General features: G+C 31.3%; 1 protein-coding gene across 2 annotated transcripts in view; it reads right to left on the bottom strand.

Moving 5' to 3' along the window:
• The window catches only part of LOC143068941 (uncharacterized), a 30,035-nt gene that overhangs the window by 4,053 nt on the left and 10,361 nt on the right, over positions 1-15,621 (bottom strand). For both annotated transcript variants that reach the window (XM_076243342.1, XM_076243353.1), the window contains 11 exons: positions 15,106-15,186; positions 14,330-14,506; positions 13,779-13,895; positions 11,983-12,126; positions 11,333-11,539; positions 10,616-10,780; positions 9,346-9,493; positions 8,677-8,837; positions 5,754-5,861; positions 1,311-1,490; positions 479-704 (listed from right to left, as the gene is read on the bottom strand). In XM_076243342.1, the coding sequence (XP_076099457.1) occupies positions 479-704; positions 1,311-1,490; positions 5,754-5,861; positions 8,677-8,837; positions 9,346-9,493; positions 10,616-10,780; positions 11,333-11,539; positions 11,983-12,126; positions 13,779-13,895; positions 14,330-14,506; positions 15,106-15,186 (1,714 nt within the window). The remainder of the gene's footprint in view (positions 1-478; positions 705-1,310; positions 1,491-5,753; positions 5,862-8,676; positions 8,838-9,345; positions 9,494-10,615; positions 10,781-11,332; positions 11,540-11,982; positions 12,127-13,778; positions 13,896-14,329; positions 14,507-15,105; positions 15,187-15,621) is intronic.

The raw sequence follows: 15,621 nt of genomic DNA, 5'->3' as shown, positions 1-15,621 counted from the left end.
TTTGAAACGCACATATCTTACATCTGAATATAAGTAAAAAGTCACAGTTGTCCAGAATGACAAGCATCTCTATATCCAACAACCAAGACAAGAGTATTATTGAAATGCATACATCAAAGGATATTCTACAATATTCTGTGAACCACAGAGTTTGAATTTGGCAAATATTTCCATATATTATATCAAGTTTACATTATCATAAACATATATTCTAAGTTTCAATTTGCTGTGAAAAAAAAAAAAAAACATAATGGCTAACTACCCTAAAACAAACCTTAAACCATATTCCAGATAGACAGACAGAAAAATAAGCATGGATGTACGCACAGAAAGAAAACCTTAAGACTCCTACAATAGCATAAAAACAATGACCTCAAAATGTCAAATGTACTATATTCAACAACTGTACCTAGGCTAATTTTTAGGTCACTTCCTTTGGTACAAAACAAACAAAACAAAAGACGTTTAATATGTTTACCCATAAGTTTGGACAAAGCTATCCAGTCTTGGTTTTCGTCTCCAGAACTGAGAAGTTTTGCAGCACCCTTTATCCAGACTGGTAGCTGATTATTGTATTTTTCTATATTTCCCTTTTCAATGTCTATTTGAGGTAGAATGTTTCCCTGTAGTCCAAGGGGCAATGGTTGTGGGAAAAAGTTCTGTATGTTGTTTGTCTTTACTCTTCTATAATCACAGCATACAACCTGTACATTAAAAGAAGTCACTAAATAGTTATATGCTATCAGTAAATAAGGAGCCTTAAATTTATTTTACTCTTTTGGTAGATTGTAACACAAACAAATATCTAAGAGCTACTGAAATTCTTTTTAGTTTTTCCTCATTTTTATTGTTTCAAAAAAAATAGTTAAATGAAAACATCTAAACTTCAAGAAAATATGCCAAAAAAAAAATCAGAATTAACCATTATGAAATGAATATCTAGTAAAATATAGCTATTGTTTTATATTATTTGTAGAAATGTGTTCAACAAATTAAACTCGCTGCATTTGTTTGCACCTGTCCATTGTCAGAAACAATTAATTGTGTTGTTCAGCGGTTGTGGTTTGTTGATGTGGTTCATCAGTGTTTCTTGTTTTTATATAGATTAGACGGTTAGTTTTCCTGTTTGGATTGCTTTACACTATATGTAGTCATTTTTGGGGACCTTTATAGCTTGCTGTTCAGTGTAAACCAAGGCTCCCTGTTAAAGGTTGTACTTTGACCTATAATGGTTTATTTTTACAAATTGTGACTTCTATCTAGTTACATAACATACAGGAGTACCCACAAAGCTAGAAAGAAATGTTTACCTTTGATGTAAGGCACTCATCAAGATTCAAGAAATGTAAACAGTCTACATCCTGGCATTTTTGGTTTCCATGGAGACTACATGATTTATCACACGGACACTGTACACAAGTAGAATATATCATTCTCTTCAACCATATCTCTTTCAATTCAAACAAAGTACTTTCTAAATAGTTTCTTAACTGAAACAAATATATATATATATATATATAATAAATAAATCTTTAATTAATGACAATATGATATTCAGCAACACTTTGTGGATTTTCAACATTATAATCATTCTTCATTATTGTGCCAGGCTTAAAGCAATAAGTATTATTATAAATCCACAATTTTTTGAAATTATGATCTAGTTACCGCTATATATATTAATTTATTATTTAAGAGATTTTTAACAAAAGCACACACATTTTGTATAGAATTTCACTAAAAAAAATGGCATTGTATTCAGGGGCCAGTAACAAAAAGCACTCTTGTGTCTTACGAACATCTAAAGGGCGTCTAAGGATTTAAGAATGTAAAAAGACCCAACCTCATGCCTATCTTAGAATGATTGACAGCCCTTAATGTTTTGAAAAAGTGCATGATTTAAGAACGATTCTTACGTCTACCTGAAAGCGATTTTACTAATTCCGGTAACACAAAATCATTCTTAAATTTTGGTCAGTTATTAAGTGTTCTTATAACAAACTTAGCAACTTAGGGGTGTACCAAGAACAATTTGCAATAGCTTCACTTGATATTTTTGTGAGAGTGGTCCTCTTAGCTGTACATTCACTTGTTAATAATAGAAAAAGTTGCTTAAAAAAGTTAATACGTGAACCTTAGAACTTTTTTTATTCTAATTATTAATTCATCTGAATAGGAAATTATATATCAGTTTTTCTTGGCCATGTGTGTGGAGGATGGTAGTTTCTCTTTATGGTACATCATTTCAATTTTGGCTTGTTGAGAGAAGTGTTAAATATAAATCAAGGAGAAATTTGTGACCTTTTTTAATTTTAAACCAAAAGTTCCAAATGGTGAAGTTTAAATCATCACTTCTTAAATTTTACGGAAGCCATTATGAGTTGGTTGACGGTTATGGAATATCCGTTATACAGTTGATATCGGATCTGTTCATTATGTCGTAACTCCAGTCCCATTCCTTTTTCATGAATGTGACCTAACGAATTATACTATTTACCGGCTTCGTAATATAATGAGCAACATGATGGGCGCCACACGTGGAGTAGGATCTGCTTACCCTTCCAGATCATCTGTATTTCATCCCCAGTTTTTAGTGGGTTTCGTGTTGCTGTTATACACCTATTTTTGACATTTTTGCCTATTGTATCTGTTTTCTTCACTCCGGGCATCATTATCAATATAATGGAATTTGATAAGACTGTCATACAAGTGAGAGGTTCAGCTCTTTAAACCAGGTTCAATCTAAACATTTTTTACACTTTACTAATTGAAAATGCCATTTGGTTAAGGACTACCCATTTTCAATTTTCCTCAGAGTTAAGTAATTTTGTGATTTTATTTTTTGTAAGAAGGCTTTTAAAATGTGAAAAAAAAATATTGTTTAAAGTGAAAAGATATAGGAAGATGTGGTATCATGAGTGTCAATGAGGCAGCTCTGAATCCAAATAACAATCTATAAAAGTAAACCATTATAGTAGTGGTTTGACCAAAATGAAAGTAGGATAGAAAAATAAGCCTACATCATTTACACAAGATTCAAATCCTACCATTGGCCTGGTGAATAATAGGGCATTCAAAAGAAAAAGCACTTATCAAAATAATAATGGTCTATAAGAAGTTTAATTAATTTGAAGAGCGGTGCAAATTTTTTAATTCAATTTGACTTTTATAAAAAAAAAAAAAAAAAAAAAAAACTTGTAGCAAAGAGGAAGAATAATGGTGGTCTGAGGCCAGAATTGTTTTTCTTAGGTTAAATGGGTAGTTGATTGTTATGCGCATTTTATCGTTCATTAAAACGTTTTTATGATTCATTTAAGGTGATTCTTATTTCTTTGCCAAGAACCAAAAACAGAGAGGCCAGAAAACTATTAAGAACTCGTAACTTGAAAACTATTACGATGCAACTTAAGGGGGAATACGACCGATCTACGAAGAACCTGAGGGAGCTTTGATTTACACTCTGTGAATAATCTTAGAATTATCTTATATTCCCCTTAATTCAATACTTAGGACCTTTCTGAATAAAATTTCTTGTTACAGGCCCCAGACTATCATCTAAGTTCTTAACTTTGAAAACAAAAGGTTTCAGACTTTGAAATGGAAAAGTTTCATATTAAAGTTTAAGTACCTTATGTAAAAAAGAAAATCTTTATATTTCGTTTTGTTAGTTTTGAGCAGTTACTAATTTTTTCATTTTTTTTCAAATCAAAACTAGATTTGTCTGTATCTCATGAATTATCTGTCTGCATCCAATTGAAAACCAGATGCTCCGCAGGGCGCAGCTTTATACGACCGCAGAGGTTGAACCCTGAACGGTTGGGGCATGGACACAACATTCAAGCTGGATTCAGCTCTAAATTTGGATTGTGATTAAATAGTTTAGGTTTCGGACACAGAATGAACGTGGTCTAATGAACTTAAAATATATTTTTTGCCTTTGAGCAATTCACTATGCTGTTGAATATTAATCCTCTCAAAAAAATGTTTGAAGAAATTTTCTTTTTATTTATGAAATCTGAAATGAGAAAAATTTACCCCCCCCCCCCCATTTTTTTTTCACATCCCCCTTTCCCTTTTTCCAAAACTGATCTCAATTCAAATTTCTAATGGAGTTTGCAACAATAACTACTCATTTAAATACATCATAAAATATTAAAATGTAACAAAAGGTGCTTGTTATCACTGAATGGTAAAGATTGTTTTAATTTATCAGTTGGTAGTAAAAGTGAATATACATTGTATATTGTATAAAACAATGATTTAAGAAGTTGATTCAACTACTATTCTGGACAAAGAAAGATAACTCCAATCAATTGAAAATTTCTATATTTCTTGCTATTGCGCAATACAGTGCAATTGAAAAATTTTGCTATTGCACAATACTGTGCAATTGAAGATTTCTTGCTATTGTGCAATACTGTGCAATTGAAAATTTCTTGCTATTGCACAATACTGTGCAATTAAAGATTTCTTGCTATTGCTGAATACTGTGCAATTGAAAATTTCTTGCTATTGCACAATACTTAATGTAATAATTTTGGATCCTGATTTGAACCAACTTGAAAACTGGGCCCATAATCAAAAATATAAGTACATGTTTAGATTCAGCATATCAAAAACGCCCAAGAATTCAATTTTTGTTGAAATCAAACTTAGTTTAATTTTGGACCCTTTGGACTTTAATGTAGACCAATTTGAAAACGGGACTAAACATTCAGAATCTACATACACAGTTAGATTTGGCATATCAAAGAACCCCAATTATTCAATTTTTGATGAAATCAAACAAAGTTTAATTTTGGACCCCGATTTGGACCAACTTGAAAACTGGGCCAATAATCAAAAATCTAAGTAAATTTTTAGATTCAGCATATCAAAGAACCCCAAGGATTCAATTTTTGTTAAAATCAAACTAAGTTTAATTTTGGACCCTTTGGACCTTTATGTAGACCAATTTGAAAACGGGACCAAAAATTAAGAATCTACATACACAGTTAGATTCGGCATATCAAAGAACCCCAATTGTTCAATTTTTTATGAAATCAAACAAAGTTCAATTTTGGACCCTTTGGGCCCCTTATTCCTAAACTGTTCAGACCTCACTCCCAAAATCAATCCCTACCTTCCTTTTGTGGTCATACACCTTGTGTTTAAGTTTCATTGATTTCTATTTACTTATACTAAAGTTATTGTGCGAACCAAGAATAATGCTTATTTGGGCCCTTTTTTGGCCCCTAATTCCTAAACTGTTGGAACCAAAACTCCCAAAATCAATCCCAGCCTTCCTTTTGTGGTCATAAACCTTTTGTCAAAATTTCATAGATTTTTATTTACTTAAACTAAAGTTATAGTGCGAAAACCAAGAACATGCTTATTTTGGCCCTTTTTGGCCCCTAATTCTTAAAATGTTGGGACCAAAACATCCAAAATCAATCTCAACCTTCCTTTTGTGGTCATAAACCTTGTGTTAAAATTTCATAGATTTCTATTCACTTTTACTAAAGTTAGAGTGCGAAAACTAAAAGTATTCGGACGACGACGACGCAGACGACGACGCCAACATCATACCAATATACGACCAAAATTTTTTTAATTTTTGCGGTCGTATAATAAAGTCAAGTCAACTAAAACAAAACCCAAACATATTAAACATTCATATGCATCCTACAGATTTTCAAGTTTTGCATCAAATTAAGATAAGTGCAATTTTCATGAAATTTTCGATATCCAAATAGACAGTAAATTTAACCTACCTTGGCACATACAGATATGTTGGGTACATATACTTTTTCCTCACTTTCTTCATCTTCTGGTTCAGAATCTGGCAGTTCATTCAGATCTGTCACTCTAATTAGTACCACCTTAGAAATTAAAAAAAAAAAGTTAAGATTGTGTCATTTTTATAATTGAAATCTTAGTTTTATTCAATACAAATTAATAGTCTGATGATTTATAAACTACTGGTGTTTTTAAAAGACAACATTTACTTTTAATTTCTCTGTAAATCCTAATGATAGTTCATTTGAATTTCCTGCTGCTGTTGCCTCTGCAATTTTTGAGTTAGCATGGTGCTCAAATCTTGTTTTGCCTTGTTTTGTGAACATAGACACCTATAATTTGCATACAATGACCTGATCATTTTAAATGCACATTTTATAAATCAATATATAAAAGAAAAGTCAATGGTTATTTTTGAAGACCTGTTTAGCAAGCAAAAAAATGATCAAATCTTTGATGATCACAAATCCTTCTTTAAGCAGCCAGGGATAAATCTATCTGTTTTTGATATTTTAAATTGTAGATTTCCCTGATTGTAACTTACAAATCACTGTAGCATTTGAATTTGATGAAACATCATATTCTCATGTTTGGTATCAGCATGCAAGGAGTAGGCATACTCTTGTTTTGTTGGTTTGAACAGGGACTATAAAAAGGATTGGGTGCAAAACAAGAGGCTCTCAAGAGCCTGAATCGCTCACCTTAATTTTTTTGGTTAAATCTCTCATCAATGATTATTTTGGCTTTTCAATTTATTTAAATGTTCTTTGAATCGTCCTATTTTCTTCAAAAGCAAAAAAAAAATCATTTTCTCCTATGTTCTATTTTAGCCATAGGAGCTATGTTTCTGACATACAAGGAAATGAAATATAAAATTTATACTAGATACTCTGAAACTCATTTAGCCTAAGTTTGGCTGAAATTGATACAGCAGTTTCAAAGGAGAAGATTTTTTAAAGTAAGTCAACATGATGAACAAATTGTGAAAAAAGTCTTTAAAGGGCAATAACTCCTTAAGGGGTCAATTGACAATTTTGGTCAAATTGACTTATTTGTAGATCTTACTTTGCTTAACATTTTTGCTATTAACAGTTTATCTGTATCTATAATAATATTCAAGATAATAACCAAAAACTGCAAAATTTCTTTAAAATCATCAATTCAGGGGCATTATACCTGAAAAACCAGTTACCCAATTCGGCTGAAAATTTCAGGACTGGTAGACCTTGACCTAATAAATACTTTAACTTCTTGTCTTATTTGCTCTAAATGCTGGAGTTTTTGAGATATAAGCCAAAAACTGCATTTTACCCTGTGCCTGTGTTCTATTTTTAGCCATGACGGCCATGTTTTTTGACGAAATAAAAAATAAAGCACAAACTTTATTTTATACACCCTACTGATCATTCAGTTGAAGTTTGGTTGAATTTGGTTTAGTAGTTTTAGAGGAGAAGATTTTTTAAAGTTAGCAAATATGATGAACAAATTGTGAAAAATTGTCATTAAAGGACAATAACCCCTTAAGGGGTCAATTGACAATTTTGGTCATATTAACTTATTTGTAGATCTTACTTTGCTGATCATTTTTGCTGTTTACAGTTTATCTTTATCTATAATAATATTCAAGATAATGACCAAAAACTGCAAAATTTCCTTAAAATTACCAATTAAGTGGCAGCAACCCAACAATGGTTTGTTTGATTCATCTGAAAATTTCAGGGCTGATAGATCTTGACCTAATGAACATTTTTACCTCTGTCAGATTTGCTCTAAATGCTTTCGTTTTTGAGATATAAGCCAAAAACTGCATTTGACCCCTATGTTCTATTTTAAGTAACAGCGGCCATGTTTTTTGACGGATCAAAAATCGAAGCACACACTTTGTGCAGGATAATCTAAGGAACAATCATGCTAAGTTTGATCCAAATCCATTCAGTAGTTTCAGAGGAGAAGATTTTTTTAAAGTTAGCAAATGTGATGAACAAATTGTGAAAAATTGTCATTAAAGGACAATAACCCCTTAAGGGGTCAATTGACAATTTTGGTCATATTAACTTATTTGTAGATCTTACTTTGCTGATCATTTTTGCTGTTTACAGTTTATCTTTATCTATAATAATATTCAAGATAATGACCAAAAACTGCAAAATTTCCTTAAAATTACCAATTAAGTGGCAGCAACCCAACAATGGTTTGTTTGATTCATCTGAAAATTTCAGGGCTGATAGATCTTGACCTAATGACATTTTTACCCTATGTCAGATTTGCTCTAAATGCTTTCGTTATTGAGATATAAGCCAAAAACTGCATTTGACCCCTATGTTCTATTTTAAGTAACGGCGGCCATGTTTTTTGATGGATCAAAAATCGAAGCACACACTTTGTGCAGGATAATCTAAGGAACAATCATGCTAAGTTTCATTCAAATCCATTCAGTAGTTTCAGAGGAGAAGATGTTTGAAAAATTGTTAACGACGATGACGACGACGACGACGGACGCCAAGTGATGAGAAAAGCTCACATGGCCTTTTAGGCCAGGTGAGCTAAAAAGTAAAATAACAAAATTACTGAACTAGGATGAAAATTCTTAACAGAAAGCCATAAGCAACTGGCAAAACCATTAGCTCAAACCCATCAAATGAATGGATAACAATTGTCATATTCCTGACATGGTAAAGACATTTTCTTATGTAGAAAATGGTGGATCAAACCTGGGTTTATTGCTAGCTTAACCTCTCACTTGTATGACAGTGAGAACCAAAGAGATGGTTTTGTGATTTGCAATACATATATCTTCAGCTTTTGAAGAATTCACCATAATTAAACTCAGATATTTGTCTTTTTTTTCAAAAATTTAAATAAAATTGGAATTTACCCTATAAAGAATCCATTTATTACCTTAATACTATACAGTTTCCTTGGAAGCAACTCTAAAACAAAGTCATGTTCTGGATCAAGATAAAATCTGACAGCATCTTTGGTCATACTGTGAGGCTCTTTACCAGTGCTATCTTGGCACCAGCGAATGGTTCTTGTAATGAGCCTGTGATACAGCCCTTCTGCAAAAGTGGTAGGAGAATTTAAATACTATATATTTACCATTTTTTTTGGACAATATATGTTTCTCGTTTCTTGTTTTTATATATAAATTAGACTGTTGTTTTTACGGTTTGTATGGTTTTATACTAGTCATTTTTGAGGCCCTTCATAGCTTGCTCTTCAGTGTGGACCAAGGTTCTGTGTTGAAGGCCTATAATGGTTTACTTAAAAAATTGTGACTTGGATGATAGTTGTCTCATTGACACTCATACCATATCTTCTTATATCTATATATGTAGGTCAATGTTAATATTTTTCATGAAGAATAAATTGTTCATGCAACTTGGTATTTGAATTCATTCATAATTTTGTGTTATTGTATAAAATATCATTCTACATACTTTCATTAGACCATTCACTTATGATTTATAAGCATTGAAGAATTATATTAAAATATATTCTACAATTAAAACAAATATATGTTTTAGTACAACAATGATTTCATTTGAAAAATATTTAAAATATTACCTGGTAGATATTTATTGAAATTGAAGGAAAATACAGCATGGTTGGGATGTGGTTTGTACAAGGTTTGATCAGGACTATGATGTGGACCATTCACTAATCTCGATGGAATGTAGAATAGTCTGGACTTTGTTTTCCCGGTACATCCAACCTAAAATGAAATAAAAAAAAATACTGAGGATCCATTAATGTTTGTGATTAGAGTTTAAATTTTGTCACATCTCATTTGTGTTGAATTGTTTTTGTAAATATATCTGTGAATGTAATAAAGAGGCCTAAGATACCTTGGGAACATTTAAAGCTCATAAGTAGAAGAGAAACTTACAATGCCATGGCAAAAAATTAAAAAAAAACATTGTTTATAAAACAAAGACTAAGATTATTATTATTTTAACTATAAATACATATATTTTACTTATATGTAATATAAGTTTTGTTTATACAAAAAAGAGTATAATTAATATCTGGTGAAAGATGCTGACATCATTGATACTTTTAACATCATTGACCACCTGTTTTAGCTTGAGAATATTTTCTATGGTATTTGACACTTTGAGGTTATGGAGTCTCAACAGGGAAACATTAATCTTTTTCTAATCAGATATATGTCACAAGCAATTACTCTTGGTAAGGAAATGCAGAGTATGAAAACAGATCTTATAAATTTATTGCACAGCAATTAGTATATCATTCTGAAGGCCAAGTGAGGTCAGTCTCCTCCTCTATATGATTGACATACCCAATCTGTGTGTGAAGCCATCTGCATGGTCTTTGTATAATCACTTTCTAGGTTCATAGCAGTCTGACTAGTTGATATAGTTTAAAGAGCTATTATTTAATTTGCCACCCTCCATCCACCTTCCTAACACCTTCAATAATGTTTCATGACAAGAGAAACATTTCAGCATTTTACTAGTGATATATATTATTTTTTACACCATATACTCTAAAAATCTGCTTCCACACAAGTTGAAATATAAAAAGAAATAAGGGTAAACAAATCTTAATATGTTTTACATGATTGTTGTTCTGCGAAGCATACCTCACTTGTTATTTAAACTATCTGAAAACTGTCACCCTGCAGACTAATTATGAAGTCACCTGAGAAAAGTGTGACAAAAATATTGCTGGAAGAATCTGTACTTATTGTTTGGCTTCTTGTGGATATTTTTCTAATTGGCAATCAGACAGCTTCATTTTTATAAAGACAGGGAAAAGGGGAATACAAATAGCCCTAACACTAAAGTGTCTTCTTCAGCCCTAATAATATTACCTCTGACTCTATGGTTAGACATTCACAAATTATGTCAAACTTCTCCATCAGCCCTAACAATAATGGTTTGTCATCAATTACATCCTTCCACAGACTGTCTATCAAAGATTCATCTAGTTTGCCTTTCTCATTAAGTGTCTTCCATTTGTCCTTTGATAAACTCCACTATACATATGTAAAGAATATTGCAAATTGTCATTTAGTCAAACCAGGAATCACAACAGACAAATATTTAAGGTTGGAGCTTATTATGTAATTGTTTTAACCATTGTAGAAATATTTATGAACTTTATACCTTTTGCAATACTATATTTATCATATGAACCAAACTGTACGTATTCCAGTTATACAACAACAAATTAAAACATATATGTAGCCTTTGGAAACTTTTATGATTCAGAATTATTTTTTTCAAATTTAAGTGGAACAAAAAAGGGAGGTGCTAGAAATCTAAAAGATTGACAAAAAATTCCAAAGATGGAGTAACTCCACTCTTATAAAGCCTGTGGTGATCCCTTAAAAATTAAACTTTTTTAAAGAATTAATTTGTATTACAGCCATGCAATTTTCAAGAAAATGAAATGAAAAATGCCTCAGTAACTGTTGGGTTGATATCATGAAAGGGATGCTGGTTCTTCACATTTTTACACCCTATATACTACAAAAAGAAACATAAGATTCTTAATTAAAATATAAAATTTTGTGAGATTTAACTACCTTATCATTAGGAGGCTTTGCAGTGACAATTCTTTTGAACATATCCACCAGCCATTGTGGTTTTAGAATTATGGTATTGCACAGTAAACTGTCTAATGACCCAGATCCTCCGTAATAAAGTATCACGCCCAAATCATGAAAGAATTCCAACATTGTTTCGAATTCCTTCTTTGTAATTATTCCAATGGTATTGGCTACTTCCATAACCTTAAAAAGAAAATATTTTTATAAAGTGAAAGGTGGTACTAATTGCTTCCAATTTAAATAAAATACTTTCTGCTATGTTCTTTTTTATTATTATTAAAATTGTATAATGTCTATCGTGGTTATATACAAATTTTTAAAAAAAATCTTAATATATAATATATATTGTTATCAAGTATATATATTAATGTTCCTGGAGAATCAAGCTACTTAACCAAAAACCTGTTTAAAAATTATAAAAAAAAGAATAAAAAAAAAAGATTAAAGATGGTGGATTATGAATTGTAGATCTCATTAATTTAGATGTCTCATGTACATCTATAATTTTCAATCAAACATATTTGATCTTAATTCATCTAGGCTGCTGTCATGTCTATTTAAAAGTAAAGTTTTTGTCATCCTTTAAGTGGGATTAAAATAATAGATTTACACTTATACAAATGTACCTGGTCAAAAGAGGCATAACTGGTTCCTTGTTCTACCAGTTTACGCACTTCCTGTTCAAACTTCAGCCATTTTAGTGGTATTGTTTCTCCCATATAAGATTCATCGCCAGCTACTTCTTGAATTTTTTGTTTTAGGAAATCAATCTGCAAATAAATTTAAGTCATTATTTTCCATCTACATGGTTATTTTTAAATTTTGATTTTTTTCATTTTGAAATCAATTATTTTAAGTTAGCTCTTATCTGTTAAACAATTGCATTTTAAATGCTACAACTCTGTTTTTCTTTAAGATGCTTTAAAATATTGTGCATAATCAAGAATTAACTGAATTACACAGAAACAAGAAATATTTCAATTCTTTTAAAAAAAAATGCCTGAAAATTACCTTATATACAATATTTAAATCCCATATAAGTATTTCTATCATTTGGAAGCAAGCTGGACATGACTTTTAGTTTCTGATTGCAGTTTACTCCCTTGAGTTTTTCCTGGATTTATTATTATACATTGGATTTTCATGGGGTTTGGGGGTACAGGCGAACCATGAAATTAAATATTCAAAGAACAACAAAGTTTCTACAGGCTTGTATGCAGACTTCAGCACAAGAGTGCACACGCTGAAATGTCTCGCCTCCTTTACTAATCATTGATATTATGTTGATAGTCCTAAGTATAAAGCTAAGCTTTATTACAACTGTCACATAAACTTAACATTAACCAAGATAACTAAACAAAGACCAATGAACCTTGAAAATGAGGTCAAGGTCAGATGAACCATGCCAGGCAGACATGTACAGCTAACAATGCTTCTATACAACATATATAGTTGACACATTACTTATAGTTTAAGAAAAATAGACCAACACACAAAAACTTAACACTGTGCAATGAACCGTGAAAATGAGGTCACGGTCAAATAAAACCTGCACGACTGACATAAAGATCATAAAATATTTCCATACACCAAATATAGTTGACCTATGGCATATAGTATTAGATAAAAAGACCAAAACTCAAAAACTTAACTTTAACCACTGAACCATGAAAATGAGGGCAAGGTCACATGACATCTGCCCGTTATACATGTACACTTTACAATCATTCCATACAAGAAGTATAGTAGACCTATTGCATAAAGTATGAGAAAAACAGACCAAAACACAAAAATTTAACTATAACCACTGAACCATGAAAATGAGGTCAAGGTCAGATGACACCTGCCAGTTGGACATGTACACCTTACAGTCCTTCCATACACCAAATATACTAGCCCTACTGCTTATAGTATCTGAGATATGGACTTGACCACCAAAACTTAACCTTGTTCACTGATCCATGAAATGAGGTTGAGGTCAAGTGAAAACTGTCTGACAGACATGAGGACCTTGCAAGGTACGCACATTTCAAATATAGTTATCCTATTACCTATAATAACAGAGAATTCAACATTACAAAAAATTTGAACTTTTTTTCAAGTGGTCAATGAACCATGAAAATGAGGTCAAGGACATTGGACATGTGACTGACGGAAACTTTGTAACATGAAGCATCTAAATACGAAGTAAGAAGCATCCAGGTCTTCAACCTTCTAAAATATAAAGCTTTTAAGAAGTGAGCTAACACCATCCGCTGTAGCTGCCGCCGCAGGATCACTATCCCTATGTCGAGCTTTCTGCAACTTTTTAGGCTCGACAAAAACCACAAAATTTAATAGCCAAGAACCTGAAAGTTTTCCTAAATCCACAAAAATTGGTAAAATAAATGAATCCCCAGTATCTTATGACTAAGAAACTAACCTGATCATCGATTCCAGTATCTAAATTATTCTCTACAGCAATGAATGGTGTAATTATATGTTGAGTGTATGGTTTGTCTGCCAAAAACTCCTGTATCATACTAAACTTCTCCTCAACCTACAATCAGACAATGGAAATATTTCATACTACATGGTAACAATAGAATATATCAATTTAAAGAATTAAACATAAAAAAAATATTGAAATGGGTACAGTTGAAGTATAATGTAGCATATTTTTGAAAATCAATATTTGAAAAATGTTATTTAGTGAAGATTGTTCTTCTTGTCAAATGTAAACTGTATTTAAGAATAGCAGATGTATGTACTTTTATCACCGAAAATACCTTTACTGACTATCACAAAAAAATGTTTCTATCTTTAATTTATTTATTTTCTTTGGTTCAAGTTTCATGTTTCATGGATAGATAATGTATTTTCAAGGGTACTTTTATTTATCGTTTTGACAAGTTATATATTTTAGCAGATTAGAAATTTGAATTTCTTTGAAAACTTGCAAATGTAGTAATTATGAATTAAAGTCTTTTATACCATCATTTCTTGTATTTCCTGATCTAAAGCCAGACTGTTTCTGTGAGTTCCAACTATAAATACAGGGGGAGATAATCTGGTATTATCCACCTGAGATCTAGTGTTGTCAGAGATTTGAGCATGGATAGTCTTCAACCAATAGTCCATATAGTCTAAGGTACTCATATCATTACCACCCTGTCATAATAAATACTGATACATGTATAAACATTATGTTATGAGTCTAAAACTACTTTTAATTTAAGGAAATCAAAGAAATTACAATACTCAACATATTCATAAGTTTTGCATATAAGTCTTGCTTTTAGACTGCTTCTGCATTCTCTTCACTAAATCCCTTGGAGGTGCATGGGTTGATAGTTAATTCTGGTAAAGTAAATATACCCTACTAGCTGATATTCATTTCAGTATGAACTGATTAGCCAAGCTCATTTCAAATTAAGTTTGTCACCATGCATGATCCTCGGCTAAGCACTCATGAAAATATTAAAACCCTCCTCGTTCCCTACTTCACAATCAGGAACCTGTATTCCCGAGGTATGAATACTGTCTGTCATTATTTGTTTTTTCTTTTAAAATTGAATGAGTGATAAATTTAACGGTCATGACAAATATGAAAACTGCCAATGTCCAAAAAGAGCTTATCTTCATTAACAAACAGACAACAGAAGATCATAAAGTTCTGTCTTTCAATTTCAATTTCTGTGGGCATTCTGAAGCAAATATTATTTAATGCATATATTCATTCTGGAAAGGTATGACAAGTAAAACCTTACCTGTGATGTACTGCTAGCATCATTTAAATCAAGGCACAGATTGAACACAATTATGTAAACAGCTCTAAAGGTTAAGAAAACCTGTAAAATAAGAAAAAAAAATTCTAGAAGATTTTTTAATAAACATTCAATACATGTTAATCCTTTAAAACAAATGAAATCTCCTTATATAGAGCACTTATCAAACTGTGCGTGCTGTCCAATGCCTAGATGTCATTTTACATAATGAACAAAACTAAAAATATTTTTAAAAGATTGAGACATACTGTATTGGAGTACCAATTAAGACAGGTTTTCATTCATGTTCAATTTTTTCTGCAAGAAATTGTATGCCTATCCTTTTCTACGTTGCTTGAAAATTGATACTCTTCAAAATTCATCATATTTTGACAAAAATTACAGATTGAACATTTTTCAACTTCAAATTAGTCAGCATCTTTATAATCAAGCAAAATCAAGAAAATATTAGTGTTTTTGTAAATGGACAATGACAATATACAAACCCCAGAATGCAAC

This window comes from Mytilus galloprovincialis, chromosome 1 (assembly GCF_965363235.1).
Source record: "Mytilus galloprovincialis chromosome 1, xbMytGall1.hap1.1, whole genome shotgun sequence".
Classification (NCBI taxonomy): Eukaryota; Metazoa; Mollusca; class Bivalvia; order Mytilida; family Mytilidae; genus Mytilus; species Mytilus galloprovincialis.
Note: the sequence above shows the minus strand (reverse complement) of the source record. Positions and strands in the feature narration are given on the sequence as shown.